Source organism: Neopelma chrysocephalum, unplaced genomic scaffold (assembly GCF_003984885.1).
Source record: "Neopelma chrysocephalum unplaced genomic scaffold, ASM398488v2 Primary Assembly neopelma1_69, whole genome shotgun sequence".
Taxonomy (NCBI): Eukaryota; Metazoa; Chordata; class Aves; order Passeriformes; family Pipridae; genus Neopelma; species Neopelma chrysocephalum.
The window spans coordinates 11,905,740-11,929,426 of NW_020897729.1; the positions used below are offsets into that span (position 1 = coordinate 11,905,740).

Genomic DNA, 23,687 nt, shown 5'->3' on the forward strand with positions numbered 1-23,687 from the left:
CCATCACCTGCATCCCTGCCACCATCACCTGCATCCCTGCCACCATCACCTGCATCCCTGCCATCGGCCTGGGCAGCCCAGGCTGCAGGAAACAACAGCAAACACATCTCCTGTGGCTGTCAGCAGGGACAAACAGTGCCAAAAGGGATCACTGAAGAGTGGGGTAAAAACACAGAGGGGAAATGCAATCGGATGTTACGAATTCTGTGTGTATCTACAAGGACAGAATCAGGGGATGACCCTCCACACTGTCCCCTGGATCAATATTCCACAGCACATCAGTAAATGGAAGACAGATGTTTAGAAACCATGTGACACTTACCATGTACAAATCCACTGAGAAAAAAAATGCAGTCCAAGTCCTAAAATTCTGTCTTGCACATCCCAAAGAAATTGAAATATGTGTAGTTTATTTCATTGTTAGTGGTCTTTCAATAAAATGTATATATCATATAATGTTGATGTATTTTATGTAACTTGGAAACTTGAAGCATTGCTCTGCAAGTTACATAAGATATAAATATTTGCTTCAGTAATAACCTCCTCCAAAGCAATCAATCACTTCTTCTTTCAAATACTTTAAAGGTTTTAAAAAACAAGGCTGTGTACAAAAGTAACACTAAAGAGTCACAAGGCTGAAAGGGGCAGGCAGGAGAGCAGCTCTATTCTCAGAAAAGTTGCACAATCTGACAAATACCCACTCTCTTTATAAATAGTGTCTCTGGAAGCCAGACCAAGGCAGGAAGTAAACCACTAATTATTTTTTCAATTTCTATTTTTTTCTCTTTCTCTCCTATAGAAAGCAGAAGCTCTGAGTGCATCTGCTGGAATCTGCCGTTGTCACTGGCTGAGGAACCAGTTCACAGCCAGAGGAAAGTCTAAGCCTCAGGACTGGGATGCTCAGCTGCTCCTCCTGCCTGTCCCTGCTCCGAGGGATCCCACAGGAACACTGCTGCCCACTGCCACGGTGAAGGGCTGGAGGGACTGCCAAGGGCCCTCCCTGGCAGTTTCCACGGCAGGGAACACCCAGCATTCCAGCACTTCCCTCGGTGCCCCACGGTAACTTCCCTTGGCTCTGCACCAGGGTAACCTTCCCTTGGCTCTGGGGGGAGAAAGGATCCATGCTCAGGGAGCACTTGTTCTGTTGGGATTGCACTTGGCAGCTGAACCCGTTACAGGCTTCAGAGCAAAAGCCAATTTTTTCTACCTTAGAGGGAGAAATAAAACTTTGTGGCTCTGCAAGACAGATGTCAGGGATTTGAGCATGAGCTGACAGCACATCACCTCCTCCAGTGCCTGTTTTACACAGGCAGAGCTCGGACAACAATAGTCATGTAAATAACTGCATCACTACACACCTGAGAGTCAGCCCAGCCCAGCCCAGCTCAGGCCCCACGAGCTGCATGGACTTGTTCCCAACACAAAATCAGAGGCAGACTGACAAGGCTCACAATTTCATTCTTTTCTCTCTGTTTCTCCAGGGAGGGGGACACCAGAGTGCAAATGAAAGCCACAACCCACTTCAGCTCCCCCAGGAACTACAGCAACTGCACCAGCGACAGCAGGATCAGCCAAGTCATCTTCCCTTTGCTGTACACGTTTCTGTTCCTGGTGGGCATCACCATGAACGGCCTGGCAATGTGGATCTTCTTCAAAATATCCAGTAAATCCAATTTCATCATCTTCCTCAAGAACACTGTCATTTCCGACTTTCTCATGATCTTGACTTTTCCATTCAAAATCCTCAGTGATGCAAAGCTGGTCTCGTGGGTCCTGCGAGGGTTCGTGTGCCAGGTCACCCAGGTTGTGTTTTACTTCACCATGTACATCAGCATCTTATTCCTTGGTCTGATAACCATTGATCGCTATCAGAAAGCCACTTCACCCTTCAGAACATCGACTCCACGGAGCCTTTTGGCTGCCAAGATCCTTTCCACAGCAATCTGGGTATCCATGTTTGCTCTTTCGTTGCCCAACATGATTTTAACTAACAAGAAGAGAACACCCAAGAACGTGAGGAAGTGTGCTCTCCTCAAATCCGAGTTTGGCTTAATCTGGCACGAAAGTGTAAACTACATTTGCCAGCTCATCTTCTGGGTTAATCTAGCAGTCATTGTGGTGTGTTACATCCTCATCAGCAAGGAACTCTACAAGTCCTATAAAAGGACAAGATGCACAGGGAAGGCATCCAAAAAGACCGTCAATCTGAAGGTTTTCATCATCATCGCCGTGTTCTTTATTTGTTTTGTGCCGTTCCACTTCACCAGGATCCCCTACACCCTGAGCCAAACGAGAGACGTGTTCGACTGCTCTGCTCAGAACACCCTGTTCTACCTGAAGGAGACCACGCTGTGGCTGACATCCCTCAACGCCTGCCTGGACCCTTTCATCTACTTTTTCCTCTGCAAGTCCTTCAGGAGGTCCCTGCTGGGCACCCTGCGCAGGCACACGGCGCTGCCGGGGCTGGGCACACGCACCAGGGAGCAGAACGAGGGGGATGACACGGACGAGACACCCATGTAGAGCTCCCCACACCCCTTCCTGGCCTTCCACCTCATCGTGGGGGGAAGGAGCACAAATCCTGTGGAGAGCATCCAGAGCTTCACTGACCCCTTTAGAAACTGTCCTGCAGCTGAAGCAGGAGCACCCTGGAACCACCAACACCGGCTGCAGAAACAGAAAGCTTGAATAACAGAGGAGTCTCCCCAACCTCCATCCTTGCCAAAAAAGGACCTCCTCTGACCCCAACCACCATGCCTGTCAGAACTGCAGGGAAGTAGTTTGAACTTAAAGGTAGAACTGTGAGGAAAACTTCAAAGAGAATCACGAAATGCTACAGATGAGATCACAAACTGCCAAGATTTTGCAGAAATAGATAAATTTGGGTCAGAGCAAAGTCCATGACAACACAAGATCTGGGAAATGCAGATAAAGTCCCCAGTAAATGTAATTTTTCAATACAGGGAGCTGTCACCTGGTACACAACTGGCAGACAAACAAACCCAGGCCAGATGTAGAAGAGCCATTTGTCTGTGCAGATTTTTGGTAACAGAATAACACTGTGCTTATCTCATTCTGTGCTTGCAATTCCTAATCCATTGACCAATAACTAATAGTTGTAATAGTTGTATGTCAGAGGAAATTATTTCATAATCAGGTTTATCTTAATATGACTTATATCCCCAAATTCTTCCCCTTACTACATAAATAAACAAAACTGTACACTTTTACAGACAACTATATATTATATTAGAAAATATACAAAGACTTTTTGCACTATACAAAATATTCAACCATTTCCCCTTTTGCAATTGGAAAACTTGGGAAAAAAAACCAGGGAAGTATTTTCAGGTACATGACCTCTGCAGGTATCACAACAACCACACATGAAACAGCCCGTGGGCAATTGGAATAAATTGTGTTCATTCATCAGCACTGCAAACAGCTGCAATTAATTAATATGTGTCACCAGCACAGCAGAGCTCAGTCCTGCCCAAGCCATGGCCTGTCCACCCTGCCCAGGACGTGTCCCTGCCTGCCAGGGCACTTCTGCCACTGAACCCCAATTTCCGAAGAAGTTAAAGGCAGCTCACCCACTGCTCACCCACTGCCACACTGAGCCTGGGGTCTGGGCATCTCTAATAACCTCAGGATGAGTTAAACCTTCCCCCAACCCTTCTGTGCCCTGGTGGTGCTGGTCCCTGCCCCAGCTGGTACAACACCAGTCACTGGGTTCTCCCACAGAGCACCAGGAGTGTGCTCCCACACCAGCCCACAGGCCCCCAGGCCAACCAGTTCCCACCAGTGCCCAGGAGGGATGTGCCAGATGCCCCAATCCCACCCAGCACTCATTGCACATATTTACTGCACCTACACCCAGGGACAGAATGGAATTACCTGGCAGCTGCTTCCCCTGGTCTGATGAGCTGCTCAGACAACAGACCCCACAGACACCGTGACCCACACAGACCTCACTGATGGGACACACAGAGGGACCTGGTACCTGCTGCCTCTGACAGCTGGGAACAGCACCAAGAGCTCAGTGTGGGAGAAAACAGGGAAGGCTCTGCACTGGCCATCAGTCCTGGAGCACTGCAATGGACTGTGTCACTTCACACTGTCACTGATGGGCAAACAGGAGGCGGGTTGGGCAGCCAGGGACACATCACACTGATGGCAATGGCAAGGGAGAGCTTCATCCCAGCCATCCTCAGGGCTCTTCCACCTCCCCAGCCATTTAACACCGACACCAGCCCCACATTGGCCAAAGTGTGTCAGGTACTGATGCACAAACCCCCCGTGCAGCTGCAGCCCAAGCACCCGGTGAATCCATCCACGCCTGCCCCAAAGGGACAGTTTGACCATGAGGCACTTCCCACACTGCAGCAAGCACAGAGCCAGAGCTGTCACATCAGTGGGCAGGAACAGACCTGCACAAACAGCTCTGTTCACAGAGAAATGCACCAAACCCCAGCATTACACCCGACAAACACATCATCAATCCACAGCCTCGCGTGCAGCGGGAGCTCCTGCCAGGCCCAGAAAGTGGCTGTAACCAGCACAGGGCATCATCTGGCTACACAGACCAGAATAAACCTGAGCTCAGGTTCATGTGTCAGCATTCCCAGGCCACAGGGAGAGGGGGCAGTCCCTGAGTACATCACTGCACATGGTTTTGGAGCCGAGTACCCACTGTAAGGTGACTCTGAGCAGACTCTGGTCACGCATTAACAACAACCAGTGCCATCCAGAACAGCGAATTCACACACACAAACAACCACTAGGAGCTACATTTGAGGATTATCCCGGAAAACTGTCAGGAAATACTCTGTGTTCGTTCATCCCACATCTCTAAAGGAGCCAAATCACAATGCCCAGAGCAGGAGCAGCAGGTCTGTCCCACACACACACAAACCCAGAAATGTGTCTGTCTTGAGGGACAGGGTCAGGCTTCCTTTACTGGTTTAGGAGAAGGCAGTGTGCTTTCCCATGCAGAGCAAAGGGAAGAGAGAAAGCATGATTAACTAACTTGGCGACACATGAAAATGAGGAAGGAAACCACACACCACACCACCAGAAAAAGAGCTCTTCTTTCTACTCATTTCCCCTTTCTTAATACTTCGCTCAAGGCTTCTGTTGGCGCAGGAACAGCGGATGATCCGGGGACAGCCACGGGGGCCTCTGCAACAGCTGCTGCAGGTTTGCTCAGGTACTGGCAGGGCTGGAGCATCCGGGGGTGTGATGGGGTGCTGGGGGCTGATCACCACCAGTGCTGGGGGCTGATCACCACCAGTGCTGGGGGCTGACAACCACCAGTGTGCATCTGACCTTGGAAATGCCACCTAAAGGTGTGCTGAGGAAGCAGAACAGTGTGTGCTTGGAAAAAAATACCAGAAGGCACCTCCCCAGGAGTGCTTGGCTTTTGGCCCACAGCTGGGACATTTCTATTTAATGCTAAAATACATCCCCGAGGAAAGACAAACGGTGCTCCAGGCAATCTGCACTTACACCCCACTACAGCATTACCTTGGGCCTCCAGGATGAGTATGTACCATTTTAACTTTTCAGTGGATGTTAGTTTGCAAACAACCTGAACTTGGGCAAAGATTTAGATTTTCTGTGAATCACAGGAGAAATTGGTCAGTCTGTTTAACGCGCACTCAGGTTTTCTGTTTGTCCGTGCAAACCTGCCATTGCCACAAGGAGCACGTGACATTGAATGCAGAAGGTTACGTTTTGTGCTTTCTCTCTCCTTTCCATCCAAGCCTATTTCCAGCGATGGGAGACCCTGCAAACACGAGCACTGTGGGTTACACGGGTGGAGCTCCCTCCTCCCCCCCGTGCCAGCGCGACTCCAGCGTCACCCGCCTGCTCTTCCCGGCGCTGTACACGCTCACCTTCCTCCTGGGGCTGACACTCAACAGCCTGGCTTGCTGGGCTTTCTGCCACATTCCAAGCACGTCCACTTTCATCGTCTACTTGAAAAATATCTTGGTTTCAGATCTTGTAATGACCCTGATGCTCCCTCTGAAGATCCTGACAGACTCTGGCCTGGGACCGTGGCAGCTCAAAGCCTTTGTCTGTCGCTTCTCGGCCGTGGTGTTCTATGACACCATGTACATCAGCATAGTGCTGCTGGGGCTCATCGCCTTTGACAGATTTCTCAAGATTGTGAGACCTTTTGGGAAGTTCTGGGTGCAAAACCCGACCTCAGCAAAGATCCTCACGGGTCTGGTCTGGCTCTTCTTCCTCGTTCTCTCTCTGCCCAACACAATCTTATCCAACAAGACAGCGACGCCCCAGTCTGTGAGGAAGTGTGCCTCCTTGAAGAGTTATCTCGGACTCAAGTGGCATGAAGCCGTCAGCTACATCTGCCAGTTCATCTTCTGGACTGTCCTCATCCTCATGCTGCTATTTTATATAGTTATCACCAAAAAGGTGTACGAGTCATACACAAAAACGCAGAAGAAAGACAACAAAAGGGAAAAACGGATCAAGGGGAAAGTATTCATCATTTTTACCGTGTTCTTCCTATGCTTTGCCCCCTTCCACTTCAGCAGGGTGCCCTACACCCTGAGCCAAACGGGTGCCCGCGTGGACTGTGCCCTGCAGAGGCAGCTCTTCGTGGCCAAGGAGAGCACACTGTGGCTGGCAGCCACCAACGTCTGCATGGACCCCCTGATCTACATGGTCCTGTGCAAGCCCTTCGTGGAGAAGGTGCTGTGCAGGAGAGCAAAGACCCGTCGGAGAGCAGTTTATAGAAACCCAAAAACTGAACTGGACACACGAGTGTCTCCTACCGAGTCTTGATTCTGAACTGCACACTCTACTCTACTCTGAAAAACAGTTTTGGTTTACCTCTGTTGGAGAAAACAAAAGGGTGGTTGCACTGTAATATAAATACTTAATAAAAACAGCAAAATGGGTTTTCTATGTACACTCACTGGTCAGCCTCACTGGGCAAAAAGCTCTCGCTCAAACTGCCTAAGACAATCCATAGGTTAATTCTGTATGCTTTAAACTAAACTCACTAACACTTGAGCAGCTTACTGACTCCAGCTGCTTCTAAGGACAATTCAGCTTTATTTGGGATTAAACCCCAGAGCAGTTGACTGTGATGCCAGTGGTTCCTACCCTGGGTGTCACCTTGGCTGCACGTCACAGGCCAGGGAAGAGGAGGAACAGAGGGAAGGACACGGCCCCTTCCTGTCCCTCTTTGCCTCTCTCACACACATAAACACTTTCCTGCCACCCACACTGTTTCACCATCATTCCCCTCTGCTCCCAGCAGCACTTTGGTGGAGGACAGTGTTGGCAGTACCCAGGTCCCCCCAGGGCACACTCCTCATCCGGGCCAGCAGAGCACCCAGGACTGCACCCCACACAAAGGGCACCCCAGAGCTGCTGGTGCTCACCCCCACCCCACCACTCCCCAGAGGGGAACACTCAGAGATGTCCCCCTTGGTGGCACATTTACCCTCCCCAGTCCCAACAACAGAGCAAGAGAAGGGAGCAGGGAACACTGCCTGACCCTCCCCACCCAGCTCACCACACCACTCACAGAGCTCTTCCTTGGCCATCCCACACAGACTGGGACTGAAGAGAAACTACTTTCTAATCCAAAATCCTGGAATTTATGACACTATTTTAAGACATGAAATACATCCCAACCACTTGCTGGCTCCAACTCTCCAAAGCAGAGCAGCCCTGTCACTTATCCCCACCCACCCCTTCTCCTCCAGCTCTCCCGACAGCTTTGTGCTCTCTCACACGTGCCAGACACTTTGATCACCACTTCACTGCTATTTTTAGGAGTTCATTATTTACAGCAGCCTAATCCAATCCAGCAGGTTGCTCCATACAGCCTGATTTTTTCAAAGCTGTTTCAGATTACTGCGCATTAATTACATCTGCCTTTGGGGTTCCCCAGCCTCTGCCACACAGGCAGATGTGTGTCTTATTTAGCAACTTCTACCCACTACATCTTCTCTACCAGGCGTGTTACACACCGTCCACAGCTGTAACACTCTTCTATAGCTGGAACCTGAACTAATCCCCAGTCAGCTTCCAGCTGGTTATGAATTTCCCCATAAATCAGTGTTATCTCAGCCATTGTCTTGCTCTTGGGATTAAATGCTATTCAGGAATTAATTCCTCTCTCCCCACGCACATACAGTGTTAACAGAATTAACTTTGCTCCTTTAGGAAAAGTAAATACATTGAATTCTTAGCTGCTGAAATAGTCACCACTTTAGCAGATGCTTAAAGGAATGTACAGGAGGCTGGAGATGTTCCTCTCAGCCTGCTGACACAGTGTGCAAATGAACAGAGGGGCCTGAGCCAAACACTGGGAGAAGGGCTCTGTAAAACAGCTCTGACCTTCCACCAGGCAGGTGCCCACTGAAATCTGTGCTCCTGAACCTTGGGTGTGTGAGGGGAGAATCCAGGACAAACCTCTGCAGCTCAGTCCTCCTCCTTCCCTGTGAATCCCACTGGCACAGCCAACACACAGGACCCCAGCACCGACAACATCCAGCTCTGCATTTACAGTGGAAAACTGAGCAGTGTGGCAGGGAGAAAATAGGAAAATGGTGAAGTAAGAAAACTTATTCCAGTGGGGAAGTTTCTTTTATTTTCTGATTTCTACTGCTTGTGATTGACACTCATCTAATGCCCTGCACACACACACTGGCAGCTCCCCCAGCTCTGTGCTGGGAGCCTGGGAGAGGGGTGGGTGTAACCTCAAAATGGGCTGAGTTGCTCCGTAAATAAGGGGTGTGCCAAAGGTTTCTGAGGAGTCTTAATCATCTGTTTTTCAGCTGCTGTTTCTTAGGTAGGTAAAAGGGAGCCAGAGTTACCAAACTGTAGCAGAGAAGGTGACTGCAAGGACAGGACACCTGTTGATCCACTTAGGGGAAAAAAAAGGCCCTGAATTCTAAGACTTGGGATTTTGCATGTTTTTCTGCAAGTTTTTAGATCCCTGCCTCCAGGTGGAGTAAAAGTCATAACAGTTAAAAGGCCTCACAGTTTAGGTCTCTGCTTTTTAAGGCTCAAAGAGATACTCAATTTTATGCTTTTATGTTTTACACCTGACCAAAAGGGAGGCACGTTTAGAGAACAGACCTCCCTGGGAACCAGAAGCCCCAGAGCACAGGGAGGGAGCACAGCAGCTGCCACAGAACTGCTTCACTGGGCTCCCCAGATTCCTTCAGTGCAGCCAGGAGATTTATGGAATTCAGCAAAGTTTGCCAGCGCATTCAATACAACAGTCACCACTTTTCCAAATCTGATTTTTCTCCCAACCCAACCAGAAGAGGCTGGGGCTGACCCGAGAGGAACCCTTGCTGTTGAGTGACACAGCAGCTGTACAGGACAGAGAACACACCATTCCCACCATCACACCAGGAGGCAGCAGCAGGGCTCACCCTTCCCACAGCCAAATGTTCCCTTGCATGGCTTGTCCTCACTCCAGACAACCCAGAAACTGGAAATTGGCACCAGGCCTTCAACCTGTTGAGAGAGATGACCCTTGTCCCAGGCTCCCACGGGCCAGGATTCACACAGAAACTCCAGACACTTGTCCTTAACACCTCTGCAGGTCATTCAGTTCCTGAAAGGATTGCTGCAGGGCACTCAGAAGTCAAGTTTGGTAGGAAATCACTTATTTGGGTACACAAAGGCTTACATAAATTTCTTTGTATTTTGCACTTTCCTTGTGTTTCAGATAAGGGAAGTATTTTATACCCTTGCCTAACACACACCCCATCGAGGTGGGACAGCACAGCAATCCCTGAGTGCCCAAACTCAGCTCTTCATCCATGTCCTGATCCTCAGCACAGCAACACAAATCCCCCCAGCCAGGCTCCTACAACCCCAGCACTGAGAAAGCTCCCATAGCACACAGCAGTGCTGTAATTAGAGATGCAAACAAACAATTTGCATCCTGAATCAGAGCTGGGAAGCCAAGCCAAGCAGTCAAGGCATGACCCACGTGACAGCACATGCACAGAGCCAGCAGGGGAGGACTGAAGGCACCAGGACAGGCCTGAGCCCACAGCTGGGATCAGGCAGCCAAGGACTGGAACTTCAGGCTGTGAGGAACCTGAGGATGGAGAGAAAAAGGACTGAGCTTTTAAAGTCAGTTCTTCATTAGCTCCTTTCCTCCTTCCCTCCCTGTTAGTGACAGTCATCACACAGTGACTGGAATAATCCACCTCAGGAAAGAAGCATCAGCTCTCCCAGGACACTTCCCCCGACAAAAGCACCTCCACATCTGCACGTGTAATGCTGGAGAATCCTCCCCGTGTCGCAAGCTCTGGTCCTGCTGCCACTTTTCTGCTTAAAAAACAGAAACAGCCTGTCCTGTGCATTACCCAGGTGGTGAATCTGCTTTAACATAACCCTGCAGTTTTGTATTGCTAAATATGGCAGCGAAGGAGTTTTAGGATGAAGCAACACAGTAATTGTAGTAATAACGTCGTTCAGGTTCTTATGAAATCTGAGAGTTGCTCTCTAATCACCAGAACACAAAAAGGGACATCCAGCCTTTAAATAATGTGAACAATAGTGAAGTTACAGGTTACCTTCAGCTTTCCTTTGCATCAGAGCTCCGTGTTTCTCCCGCGCCGTTTTCACGACGAACTCCCCCCGTTTCGTGTGTCGGCTCGTCCTGACCTGCTGCAGCCTGGAGCAGCCAACAACTCGTCTGCCCTGGAGCCTGCTCGGGGCTGCCAGGGCACTGGGTTCTAACCCAGCAAGTTTTGCTGAGGCACCAAAATACAGGGATTTTAAAGACAAATTAATGTGTCGTTGCACCACATTCAAAAACCAAACAAGCCAAAACCCCGTTCTGGCCTAGATTTGTTATTTGACCACTGCTCACACACCAGCTTTGGTGTGTGCACTTCATTCCCAGAGTGCTGGCTCATAAGCGCTTGGTCTCTGTAAGAGATTAAGTTATATTTTTTAAACCTTTCAGTTCTCACTTCCAACTTCTTCCCTCCTCCACAGCACATCCTGCTGCGCTGGTTCTCAGAGCCCAGCCTGAGGGACCACCAGCACCAGCAAGTGCCTGAAGAACGACAACATGAATGTACCATAATGTGCTGTTGTGCTGTGTCACAGCCCTGAGAACACAGGAGCAGCCACACCACACCAAGGCCAAACTGTGCCCCCAGCAGGATGCAGGGATTGTGCTCACAGCCAGGATGCAGCACCAGCTCCAGAGTGCAGGTCTCACGCACAGCACAAGGCAAGTGTGCAGCAGGTTGTTCCAGGAGGGCACAAACCCCCTACACACCCTCTGACTTCTGCTCTCCTGTCTCCAACAGGCAGCTGGAAGGGGAACAAAACAGAAGCAGCTGCCAAACCCTGGAGCACAAGGGACAGCCAAAAGCAGGTGAAATGGAGGCTGGCACACACGGTCCTACACAGTCACATGCAAGGTCTGAGAGAGGAAAAGTCTCCTCTTCCTAACCACAGAGGAAACCTTCTCCATCCTCAGGAGATGCCTGCAACAGGGACCATCCCCTCATGTCAGAATATCCAGCTCCTGGGATGAGTTTGGCAGCTTGTGGTAATAAAGCTGAAAACATGACAGAGTGGACTCGTGTTCCTACAACTTCATCTGCATGGTCTGCTTTGCCTTGCAAAAGCCAGTCTTCAAAGGCAAACCGTGCCAGAGGCCTCCTGTGATCAGGGACTGTGCCTGATCCAAGGGAGAGGTGCTGAGGCAAGAGGGAATGTCACAGTCTGCCCACGATAGAAACCTGGGATTCAGCAGAGAGGGGCTGGGGGCTCAGTCCCTCAGATCTTCGGGGGGAAATAAAAGAAATGTGTCTGGAGAAGTGCAGACAGAGCACACAGAAGAGGGCCTCGGCAGCCACTGCTCTCAGAGCACTGATGTTATTTTTTGTTTTCTCCTAATTTTTAACAAGGGAGATGGGTATTTCCTTTCTTTTAAATAAGGTGACAGAAATAGAAAATTACCCACTTGATCCTCCACTGACACAAAGCAGAATTTTGTCCCAATAGAACTGTCCCATGATTGTTTCAATGCTCTTAAGGCACTAAATAGCCTGACGGTAAATGTGTGCAGAGCCAGGACCACTGAAGGCAGTGCTGTGAGAGGCAGTGGGCTCGGTCAGTCCTGAGGACCATCCCAGCAGGAAACACACACTGCAATACCGAGTGACAGACATTCTGCTTTGATCCTACACGCTGTTTAGGAGAGAGGATCTGTTCAGAGCACAGAGATGCCTAAATATAGTCAAATTAATAACTGATAGGATAATCTCGATTAGCAAACATTTGCATCTCTCCAGCCCCAGATTTTTCAGGATCACGTTCAATCCCCTTCCCCCGCAGCCCCGGAGGGCAGGGGCACTGCAGGCTCCGAGCGTCTCCCGCGTCTCTGCCTTCCCCAGCACGAACCCACCTCCAGGTGAATCACCACCGTCTGTGTCCCGGGCGCCCCAGCGCCTCTGGAGCCAGGAAGTGAGCGGGAGCGCGCTCACCTACCCCGGCATGTGAGTCATTCCCGGGAATGAGAGAGCCGGTCGCTCCAGTCGCTCCTGGCCGGGGGAATTCTGACTCTCTGAGCGGGTATCGCAAAAAAAGAGCCATCGGGAGCCAAAAATCTCACTGCCAGACATGGTTTGTTCAGCTGCCTTCTCCCGGGAAATACCCTCCTGCCTGCTGTAGTTTCGAGGTGCGTTTTGGAGGAGTCTGAGGCATTTTCGGGATGCAGCTCCAAGACGAGCCGAAGGCAACGATGGTGACAGGTAAGTGAGCTCTGACCGTCGGAAAGCATTCAATATGTTATTCAGTGACTCTACTTGCTCTTAACCACCCTTGAGTGAAAAGACAACAGGAATTAAGAGGCAGTTGCTGAAAACCAGACTTGGAACCATATACTGAATATCGGATCAATTAAAAGTATGAAAAGTTCTCAAAATAGCACGACTTTACCAACCTTTTATTCATTCTGTACGTGGTACTTGTTACCTTATTCCCAATGGCAAAAAAATGGGTTTCTACTAAATCTTTCCTTCTAAGATACGACTCAAAGTGAGGCGGGTCCATGGTTTCAGTAACTTGCTTCCTGGCAGAGCTTAACTCACATAAAGATTCAATAGCTACAAGATCTGAATTTGCTATAGAAGGGTTTGTACCTTATTCCTTTTCACCTCTTGCAGTACAGGAAAGCAAACTTGAGTTCTTTTCACTATATTAACAGAATAAGGGTTCTCTTCCTTCATAGTTTGCTCAGGTCATGTTAAAACTTGTCAGGTTCACTGGAAAAACCACATAGCTCCGAATGAGCAACTTACAGACTTACAGACTATAGATCTGGTGAGTCTTGCAGCTTGGGAAATATCTAAGGTGCTTGCAAAAACCTTTGTCTTTTAAGGAGAGTTCAGACTGAAAAGGTTGTTCTTGGTTACAGAGCAGCACGACTCGAGGGTTTTGTTAAGAAATGACTTGTGTGTGCACTGCAGGGCCTGCAGCCACCTGCCCCCTCCTCACGTGTGCTCCAGCTGTAAACTGGGAGCATTTCACACTTTTTTCCATCTTTTTAAAGTAGATTCTGCAATCTTTAAAAAGGGAAACCAGGAAACTCAGGCAACCTTTGGCTGGTGTTACTAATTCACTCCCAGGCACACGGAAGCCGCCAGTGCTTCTCCAGTCCTGAGAACCTTCTCCTCACCTCCCTCTGCGGGTGGGCCCACAGCCCTGGGGCACCTCACAGACCCTCCCGTGCCTCCCCACTGCACGGGGAGGGGGGCTGGAAGAACCTGGGACAGCCCCCAGCTCTTGCAGGGGGGAGGAGAGGGGAGAGAGGCCAAAGGGTGTGCGGGGAGCTCAGACACAGAAACCATCTGTTTGCATTGGGGAGGTGGGAGAAAAGCACAGCAAATTCTCAGCAGCATCAGCCATCAGTCCCTCCTCCCTCCCCAGCGAGGGCTGCTCATCCCAGCTCAGCCCAGTGTCTCAGCCTCTGCTCCCTCCCAGGCTGCCGGGGCCCCTCCAGGGCAGGGAGGGAGCAGGGAGACCAGCTGGCCCAGCACCTGCACCCCACAGCCCATCCTGTGCCAGCACACGCCCGTGCCAGGGGCTGCAGCTCCACAGCTCCAGGGCACTGGGGCGTCGGGAGTCCCCTGGATCCATGGCTGGGCCAGGGAGACACACGGGCAGGGAGACAGACAGGGAACAAGCACCAGGAGAGGGATGGCACCGTCCAGAGCAGGGAGACAGACAGGGAACGAGCACCGGGACAGGGAGACAGACAGGGAACGAGCACCGGGACAGGGGCAGCACCATCCAGAGCGGGTCTGACACCAAAGCAGCCCCTCAGAGGCCACATCTCCTTCCCACTGCCCTCACACACAGCCCTGTGTGAGACAGACCAGGAACCACTGATGGAGGACGCTCCTTCTCATTTTATGACAAGTCCCTTGCTCACCTTCAGACAGCAAAGTTCACAAAGAACCTCCTCTTTGACCCGCTGAGCACCAGGAGATGCCAGCTGAGGTCCCTGCGATACGACTGGGGCCTTAAACTTGAACTGTGCAGTATTTACTAACAGCTTGGAACTGAGTGAATCTGCACCTGACACACATCAAGAGCTGTCAGCTCTGCAGGAACCCAGGCTGCAGCAGACACCAAACCCAGGGCTGCCAGGAAAGCATCAGAGGAAGGAGGCAAGGTTAATTCCTGCTTTTCATTGGTCTTGGACCTTTCCAAAATAAAAAATACCGTAACATCTTACAAAAAAAAAAAAAAATTAAAATGTCACGCTGTCGATTATCAGGAGTTGAGTTCCACACCTGACCAACAATGAATCTCTCACGAGGTTCTGCAGCAACCACTGCATCTGGATTTTCCTCAGGAAAATGCCAGTGACAAACCAAAGGGACAACTGATGCTGAGCAACACAAATTGGACTTCTGTCACCTTCTATCACTTCACTGCAGCAGCAGCCACTGCTGCTGTACAGGGAGCCAGGAGCTGTGCATGAAAAACCAGGGTTGCACCAGGCAGAACTTCTCCCAGATGTACCCCAAAATCCCCATGTCCTTTTCCTTCCTCTTTCAAGCAGTGGTGCTGCTGCAAGTAGCTCACACAGCTGATTGTGCCACAGCAGGATATTCCAGAGCACAAAATAAAGGGCTGACAGCAGCAGATTGAGATTTTTTGGTCCTTCTGTGGTGTGAATTAGGATTGCACATAAAAAACAATTGCTTCAGTGCCAAGTAAAACACCTGAAAGTGAGACTGGAATTACTGAAAGGTTGAAAAGGCACTGGCTACATGCACATACCAACAGTTATTATGATTTCCCAAGATATTTTCTCGCAGGGTCCCCTGAGGGACCTGATGGATGCACAACAGCCAGAGCTCCAAAGGATGAAGGTGCAATGCTACCAATCACACACCTGCATTTTTGTCTTTGTGCCCCAGACAACATCTTGACTCTTTTAAAAGTGTCACTGTGAGATTTTTCACTTAATGTTTTTCACTGCATAATACCAATAATCAAACCTAAAAGCCGATATTTTCAGCAAAAAGCTCCAACAAATCGAGCCTGGCACCCCAGTGAGCCATGGCCCTGCTGGTGGGCTGCAGAGTGCAGCAGGAGTGGCACATGGCACCGGCAGTTGGCATCACCAAGGACCCACCTGCTCACCTGCACAGGAGCTTTGGGACCCCCACCTACACCTGACCCTGCTGAGGGTGAACACAGGGACTGCATCTCATGTGGCACATTCTGGATGGGGGTTCAAGGAAAGCCTCCCTGCAGCACAGCTGAACAGGGCTACAGCACAGCTCCCACTGCCAGCAGGTTCTGTGCAACCAGAAAAAAATGGCAGCAGCATCTTCTAGAAAGAAGCGAAGGAAACATTCCAGAGATAATCCTTTCCTCCTTGCTAATTAGAGACTGCCTTACTGAGAAAACATTCATTATCCCAGCTCTGCCAACCACTGCCTTGTGTTCTCTCTCTTTTTTTTTTTTTTTAAAGAAAAAGAGCAAAAAGAGCAGCCAGCAATTGCAACCCAGCTCCTCTCGCACTGAGAGCAGCCACTCACCTGCTGCTGTTGGCAGATCTCTCCTGACTCCTCGTGCAAAGCCACTGCAGCCCCTGGGAGCTGTGGAGCTGCACTTTGGCACCACAGCACTCCTTCCACTCCTTCCACAGCCCTTCAGCGCTGGCAGTGAGGGGCTGAGCCCCCCCAGAGCCCCTCCTGCACACAGCACCTGGGCCAGCAAAGGGCCCAGCACACCTGAGCAGACCCAGGGCAGCTGCTGATGGTCCCTGCTGCTTCTGGAACAGGGCATGTGCTGGTCATCAATGCAGCAAGGGACTGGGGACCATTCCTGCAGCATCACCTGGGAACCACGGTGCCTGTGCCAGAGGAAAGGGAATTCACGCAGCTTTAGGGTCTGCAAGAAGCTTGAAGAACAGTCTTATGGTAACAATTAACAACAGTTACTAGATTTTGTAACCTCTGCATAGAAAATCTGATTTGATGTAACACAATCCTTGAACTTTTCATGTGTTCAAAAGACAGGAGAAAGTAAGAACTTGGTAGCTCAGGCAGGATCCCCACACAGGGGATAATATGGGCTGCAATGATGCACTTGAAATGAGAAAAATATTAATGGTTACATTTGGATATGGTATTCCAAAACTGGCTTCGAGAAAATGAGATTTGTCTAAATTTTTTTTTTAAAGCGAGGAAATCATGTTATCCTAAGGGCATATTCCCCCAAAATGAGAATTTTGCACATTATATGGTATTACTGAGTGCAGCACTTCAGCTGGCACAGCCAGGGGAGTGAGGAAGACCAACCCCCCCTGTCAGTCAGTGCCCGTGTCTGGGGGCTCTGCAGGTTCCAGTCACTCTTCTCTGGGGCACAGGGAGTGTGGGGATGGTGTCCCCATCAGCAGCATGTCCCAGTGTGGGGGAGCAGAGGGACAGTGCTCCCACCTGCATTCCAACACAATGTCAGCTCAGGGTTCGGGGAGCACCCTGACCACCACCTGAAGCTCACCTGCCTTCTTCTGAAGACAAATGGATGGGACAGGGCAGGCACGGGATGGGATCCTGGAGACACAGGAAACTGCTCCAGCACAGGGAAGCCAGGGCAGGACGCTGTGCTGCTCTGAGACATGTGAGAGGAGGCTGGAAATTAGGGGAAGTTTAAGGAGGAACCTGAAAACCCAGCAGGGGGTTTTATGCCAGATGCTGGAGCAGATGAGCAGCTTTCCAAGCAGAGGCAGGTTCCTGTTTGAGGCTCTGACTGAGCAGATGGGCACAGTAAGGCACAGCAGGAGACAGCTACACACCAGTGCTTTCCTCTCAGCCTCTCTGCAGTGCAGCCATTGAGCACGGCAGCATTCCTGCCCCGGGGATCCAGCCCATGCCCTGTGCCCCATCCTGCCCCGGGGATCCAGCCCATGCCTTGTGCCCCATCCTGACCCGGGGATCCAGCCCATGCCCTGTGCCCCATCCTGACCCGGGGATCCAGCCCATGCCAGCTGCACACCCCTGTGCCTCACTCCAGGGACTGGGGCAGCAGGGCCAAGGGTGGGCACAAAGCCCCAGGGCTGTGGCACCCTGTCCCCAGCCAAAGGGAGCAGGGACAGGGCCCAGCCAGCTGGGTCTGGCACACGGGGTTGGGCACCCCCGGGCTCAGCCAGCAGCAGTGGGCACACAGGAGTGGGCACTCAGGGGCACCCCAGGAGCTCCCACCCCACCCCAGGCAGGGCCAAGGACTGGGATGTGCTGCAAAAACACCAAAACCAACAAAGTGTGCGAAGCATGAGAGAGCAAGAGGTGTAACTCACTGATGTAAGCAGCAATTCCAACAGGAATTTCAGGTTATTCCACCGTGCATCACCAGCACATTAACATACACCTTTAGCAAAAGGGAGATGGACCATTTTTGACAGAGGCCTCCGAGGAAGGGAAAGGTGGCAGTGCCCCAGTTACTGGGACTGGGCTTGTGGTGAGCAAGGGGAAGCACTGAGGAGGGTGAACAGACACAGGCAAAGGAAAACACAGCAGCAAGGCTTGATCAGGGGATGCAGGACAAGAGGGGGCTCAGGGGACTCAGGGAATGCAGGACAGGAGCAGCTGGCACAGAGAGCAGTGACACAGGCTGTGTCTCTCCCTGCAGCAGCTCCATGCACACTGCTCTTACCCTGCAGCTGCACCGATGCTTTTTCCCCTAAATCTTTGCAGCTCACTCCATGATTTGTTTCTGACAGGCAGCAGAAAAGAACGTGAGTGCAGCCAGCCAACAGCAGATTTAATATCTGCCTCACATGTCTGTTGCTGCATTAACCCTGTCATTTACCCAACCTTATGGTGATGAATGCAGAGGGACTGGCAAGGAGCCACATATCAACAAGTTATGTGTTCAAATAAAAACCATCACTTAAGACTGCAGCTCCATGACCTAGAATAGCTGGTCTAGGTCGTAAAGAGAGTTTTCTGATTTTAAATAGTTGTAAATAAGATGAAGAACGAGCAATTAGATTTGAGGATACACAATTTCTTTAAACAGGGAGGCAACTTCAAGCCTTAGTCACTAGAAAAACTTTATAGTCATTCCCTGCCCACCTGACACTGAAGTCTGCTATGCAGCCTGTTATTTCATTTCTCCTCTGAGGTTAGAGTCATGCACATAAACCAGTCTGTTCACATCAGCAGCAAGAAATTACCTCACCAACCACCAACCAACTGCAGAAGCTACAAGAAGTAAAACATATGCTGGTTTACAAAGCTACTTGAGAAAAGGAGCAGCTTCTAGTGCATCTTCAAAGCCATCCAAGCAGAATATATTTGTATAGCAGACTGAGACTGAAATTGGTGAGAAAAGTGTCCAGAGAACCGGATAAAGAGAGGAAAGCCAGCCCTGCCGAGCATGGAAATACCACATTCCAAAAAGTAAAAAAATCCACTATCAGAATACACACTCTGTGAGCAATTACAAAATACCTGCAATACTCTTTAAAGACAAGACAGTCTTCATCTCCTGTTGCAAGAGAATACATGAAAAACAGTGAATTCTCTGTATAGGATAACTTTGTTCCTCTCCTGGAGTCTGCAATGCAGTGGTATTTACCAGAAGGAACCAGAGCACAGGGATACACCAGCTCTGACTCAGACAAGCCTTGCTGACCCTCCCCAGCACGTATGAAACAAAGCCACACTGCTCCCAGTGCTCTGCCCACCACAGCAACCCCCACCTGACAGACTGAGGCAGGAAACTGGGGAAACACCTTTGGGCAGGTGAGTCTGAGCAGGATCATCACTGTGCATCCCCCCTTCTGTCACACCACCATCCTGTGCAGCAGGACATGGTGCCAGTGCTGCCCTGCAGCTCTGCACAGACCTGTTTGGGGCAGCCTTTAAAGCTCCAAACTGCATCACAAAGACCTTCAGTGTGCCACCAGGGCAGGGGCTGCAGGAGCTGCCTCTCTCCTCCACCCCTGCAGGCCCCAAAGGCTCTGCTGAGCTCAGGGGTGCTGGCACAGGGCGCTGCTCACAGAGCTCAGCTGGCAGGGCTTGCACTTGGGGAGAGTTTGCTCATTTCTTTTTCCAACCCACAATTTGTTGGGATCATTTTGGAACACGTTTTGACATTAAAACTATCAGGAATAAGATGACACAGAGGTGAGCAGAGGCACCTGAGCAGGAGCTGCAGCACAGGAGCAGTGTGGGTCCTGGCAATCCCCAGGAGGCACAGACAGTGCAGCAGAGACTGGGGACACTCCCTGAGGGGCTGAGAAACTCTCCTGTCTGGGCAGAGCCTCCTGCTACAGCAACGGAGCCACGTCTGGTCTCAGGGACTGCAAACCAACCTCCACAGCAGCTTCCAGCTCTAAAACCACAGGCTGAATCCAAAGATTCAGGCTGACAGCCAGGGGAGTCAAGTGAGAGTACCCAGGAAACAAGACACTGCTCACAGGGAGGAAAGAAACTGGATTTGGATCCACACTGAGCAGGGCTTATTGTGGATGGCCCATCCCTGCTGACAGCAAAGCACGGGATGGGAACACGACCAGTGCCAGGGAGAGCCAGAGGATGGCCAGGCAGAGATCTCTGCAGCAGGGAGCTCTCCACCAGCACCAGGAAACAGGCACCTCTCTTCTGATGCAAAACAAGAGACAGAACTTCTGGAGAGTGTCAGGGCTGCCTGTGCAGGGAGAGGCATCCACTGATCCCACCTGATGTTGGATTTTTACAGTGTCAGTGACAACACCCACCTACAAGAACAGATGCAAAGGTGGAAAAAATAAAAGGAGCCCTTTTTAATAGGATTTAGAGCAAAGCCCTTTGGGACCAGATAACACCAGAACATGAGCAGTCCATTCCACACAGATCCATACACAGCTCCATCGAATCCTGGAGCATTTCCCAGGGTTACAGCACAGGAGCCACCACTTGCTCTCCCTCGAATCCCAGACAACACATCCAAGGCTTCACTGACCTCTCTGGACTGAGGATTTAGGATAGCACTTGCCTGAAGAGCCTGAGAACAAGGAGTTTTCCAGAGACCAGGAATTATGCAGGCTTAAAAGGAACTCTGAAAAGCAGGGAAGTAAGTACCTGATTTGCATAAGGAGTTAGATATGCATCTTTTCACAAAATCATGTATTCTTTTGATCTCGGTGCCCCCTGGGCAGACAGGAGAGCTGCAAATCCTCAACAACAGCAAAACATGATGGGTGACTGCTGCTCAGACCCAGAGACAACAAAATACCTACAACACCCCTGACAGCATCGTTCCTGTCACAGCCAACAGTGCCAGGCAAGCAGCCAGACTGATAAAAAGGTTAAAATATCGGAATTAGAGTTTTTACTGATGCTTCCATACCCAGTGACTTGCTTTGGTGCCATCTAGTGCCACCCAGCGAGGTTCTGCGTGGGGATGGCACCTAAAAACAGGTTCAGATCTGCAGGAGGGCTGCAGGAATTCCATCATCTCCACGTTCCCAAGGGAGCAGTCAGGTATGGTGGGAATTGCTGAGATCTGAACCATTTTGCCCGTTTTCCTATCAAAACTTGTAAGCAGAAAGGGAAGCACAGAAAAATTACTGCATTTGCATTCTGGTAAAAGAAAGCCCAACCTGGAGCACAGCCTTACAAAGGGGTGTTGGCAAAACCCCTTTGAACAATGTCAAACACGTGATGCCATCGTGGCACAGGTGAGGTTCTGCAGGTTTGAGTGTTTCCCATGGGCTGGGTTCTGATCTGCTTTATTCAAATCATGAGAAAGCAACAGCAACCTGCCATTTCCACCCCAACCTGGGGGATACGTTAGGAAGTTACACACATTTATCTCATAATTATGGATGCAGCTTTTTACTTCCAGAAGTGAGAGATGATAAATTTAAAAAGAAATTCCACTCTTTGGCATTCATCACTGAAATGAGTGGGGATGGGGCAGTCAAGACCCTGACAGCAGAACCACTGTGCAGCACCCAGAGATGGGCCCTCAACCTGCCTCAGCCCCTCGCTGGGAATTCCAGAGGAAGCTCCTTTCACAAAGTTCCTGCCAGGGAGGGGAAGGTGGGCTCTTCTGTTTTAATTTGAATTTTTTTTTCCCCAGATCATCGTCCTGGCACAGGCCCTGCCGCATCCTGGATCCACAGCTGCCAGTGGGACTCCTGAAGAGCATTTCAGCTGAAAACCTACAGCAGCACAAAGGATGGGGTACAATTTGTCCTATGGAAAACTGCCAGGTAAAATAACGGTGGAAATATAAGTGATTGAGAAGTGTTTACCCTGTTACTGTCAGTTCCTACCAACATTTGAAAGAAATAAGTCATTTCAGCACGGGCCAGCCTGGTTTGCCTCACCAGCCAAGGTCAGAGCATAAACAACATGAAACAAAATGTACTGTCATTTTATGACAGAGTTTGTAAGCCCGAACTTTTTTCGCAAACATTTACACAAGAAATATTAAAAACCCCCAGAGACTGCGATTTTTAAATACATTTAAGTAATCTAAGTTTTAAATGAGCATTTTGATAGACCTGAGGAGTCCTCCCAGAGCCCTGTCTCCTGACAAACATCATCTCAGCTCACAAGTCTCATTCTGTCAGGAGAGCCAAGAGCTGCCAAGCTGCAGTTTTGATTCATGGCTCACCCCAGCAGCCTCTGGACTGCCCAGAGAGAGCACGTTTTAGAGAGGACAGTTTTAAAACGGCCCCATTTGTCAAACACCAGAAAAAGCTTTAACCTTGTTTTCCCTGCCTCCCCCAGACAATCAGCTCAGCCCAGAGAACAGCAGCTCTCCCAACATCAGCTCCCCCGGGAGCTCCAACGAGTTCACCACCATCGTCCTGCCCGTGCTCTACCTGCTCATCTTCCTGGCCAGCCTCCTGCTCAACGGCCTGGCCGTGTGGATCTTCTTCCACATCAGGAACAAGACCAGCTTCATATTTTACCTCAAGAACATCGTGGTGGCAGACCTGCTCATGACGCTGACGTTCCCCTTCAAGATCATCCGGGACTCGCGGCTGGGGCCGTGGCACTTCAACTCCTTCCTGTGCCGCTACAGCACGGTGCTGTTCTACGCCAACATGTACACCACCATCGTCTTCCTCGGCCTCATCAGCATCGACCGCTACCTGAAGGTGGTGAAGCCCTTCGGGGACTCCCGGATGTACAGCATCACCTTCACCAAGGTGCTGTCGGCCTGCGTGTGGGTGGTCATGGCCTTCCTGGCGCTGCCCAACCTCATCCTCACCAACGGGTACCCCACCCACAGGAATGTCGACGACTGCCTCAAGCTGAAGTCTCCCCTGGGGGTCAAGTGGCACTCGGCCGTCGTCTACATCAACACCTGCACGTTCGTGGTGGTGCTGGTGGTGCTGATAGGGTGCTACATTGCCATCTCCAGGTACATCTACAAATCCAGCAAGCAGTTCATCAGCTCCTCCAGCCGAAAGCGGAAGCACAACCAGAGCATCAGGGTGGTCGTGGCTGTGTTTTTCACCTGCTTCCTGCCCTACCATTTGTGCCGGATACCCTTCACTTTTAGCCACCTGGACAAAATTTTAGATGACTCCGCACACAAAATTTTGTATTACTGTAAGGAAATGACGCTGTTCCTGTCCGCGTGCAACGTCTGCCTGGATCCCATCATTTACTTCTTCATGTGCCGGTCGTTCTCCCGGAGGCTGTTCAGGAAATCCAACATGAGAACCAGGAGCGAGAGCATCAGGTCCCTGCAGAGCGTCAGGAGGTCGGAGGTGCGCATCTACCACGAGTACACTGATGTCTGAGGGCACCCACAGAGACTCTGCTCACCCGTGAGATTGTTTGTATAGCGTGTAAATAAAATGTCTCTTTGAGTATCTGACCATGGAAGCTCATTAAGGAACATGCAGACACGTTCAGCTTTTCTGTGTCAGCTCACCAACATCCACCTCAAATCCCGTCCCCACGGGGATCAGGCTCACTGCAGGAAGGTTTGGGGCTGTTCTGGTAGGTTGGTTGGTTGGTTTAAAGGCCAATCTAGGGCTGTCTCAGCTCAGAAAATAACCCAGAGGTGCAGGAGGCTGCAGCCAGGATGGACACTCTGGGCTCAGAGCAGGACCCAACAGGAGGGGTCAGCACCCAACAGGAGGGGTCAGCACCCAACAGGAGGGGTCAGCACCCAACAGG

At 50.5% G+C, this 23,687-nt stretch overlaps 4 protein-coding genes across 6 annotated transcripts in view; 3 read left to right on the forward strand and 1 right to left on the reverse strand.

The window, feature by feature from the left end:
• Window positions 1-64, reverse strand: part of LOC113968920 (mediator of RNA polymerase II transcription subunit 12-like protein) — a 2,500-nt gene extending 2,436 nt beyond the window's left edge. Inside the window, exon 1 of the mRNA XM_027685912.1 lies at window positions 8-64. Within this exon, the coding sequence (XP_027541713.1) occupies window positions 8-64 (57 nt within the window). The remainder of the gene's footprint in view (window positions 1-7) is intronic.
• P2RY12 (purinergic receptor P2Y12) overlaps window positions 1-3,230 on the forward strand; it is a 13,613-nt gene extending 10,383 nt beyond the window's left edge. Inside the window, exons 2-3 of one of the 2 annotated variants that reach the window (XM_027685664.1) lie at window positions 800-1,059; window positions 1,482-3,230. In XM_027685664.1, coding sequence (XP_027541465.1) covers window positions 1,504-2,523 — 1,020 coding nt within the window. In that variant the 5' untranslated portion in view covers window positions 800-1,059; window positions 1,482-1,503 and the 3' untranslated portion in view covers window positions 2,524-3,230. Of the gene's footprint in view, window positions 1-799; window positions 1,060-1,481 lie in introns of those variants that run through there. The other variant, XR_003534653.1, reaches the window with a different exon arrangement.
• Window positions 3,231-4,958: 1,728 nt separating this feature from the next.
• Window positions 4,959-6,878, forward strand: P2RY13 (purinergic receptor P2Y13). The gene is made up of 2 exons (XM_027685660.1): window positions 4,959-5,209; window positions 5,766-6,878. The coding sequence occupies exons 1-2, from the start codon at window positions 5,040-5,042 to the stop codon at window positions 6,808-6,810; spliced, it is 1,215 nt and encodes a 404-aa protein (XP_027541461.1). The 5' UTR covers window positions 4,959-5,039; the 3' UTR covers window positions 6,811-6,878.
• Window positions 6,879-21,723: 14,845 nt separating this feature from the next.
• On the forward strand, window positions 21,724-23,305 carry GPR87 (G protein-coupled receptor 87). 2 transcript variants are annotated; one of them, XM_027685662.1, is made up of 3 exons: window positions 21,724-21,757; window positions 22,205-22,212; window positions 22,301-23,305. In XM_027685662.1, exons 1-3 carry the CDS (start codon window positions 21,724-21,726, stop codon window positions 23,303-23,305), a joined length of 1,047 nt encoding a protein of 348 aa, XP_027541463.1. The 2 variants fall into 2 exon arrangements, with proteins under 2 accessions (XP_027541463.1, XP_027541462.1); XM_027685661.1 differs by lacking the exon at window positions 22,205-22,212 and having other exon boundaries at window positions 22,281-23,305.
• The last annotated feature ends 382 nt before the right edge of the window (window positions 23,306-23,687 follow it).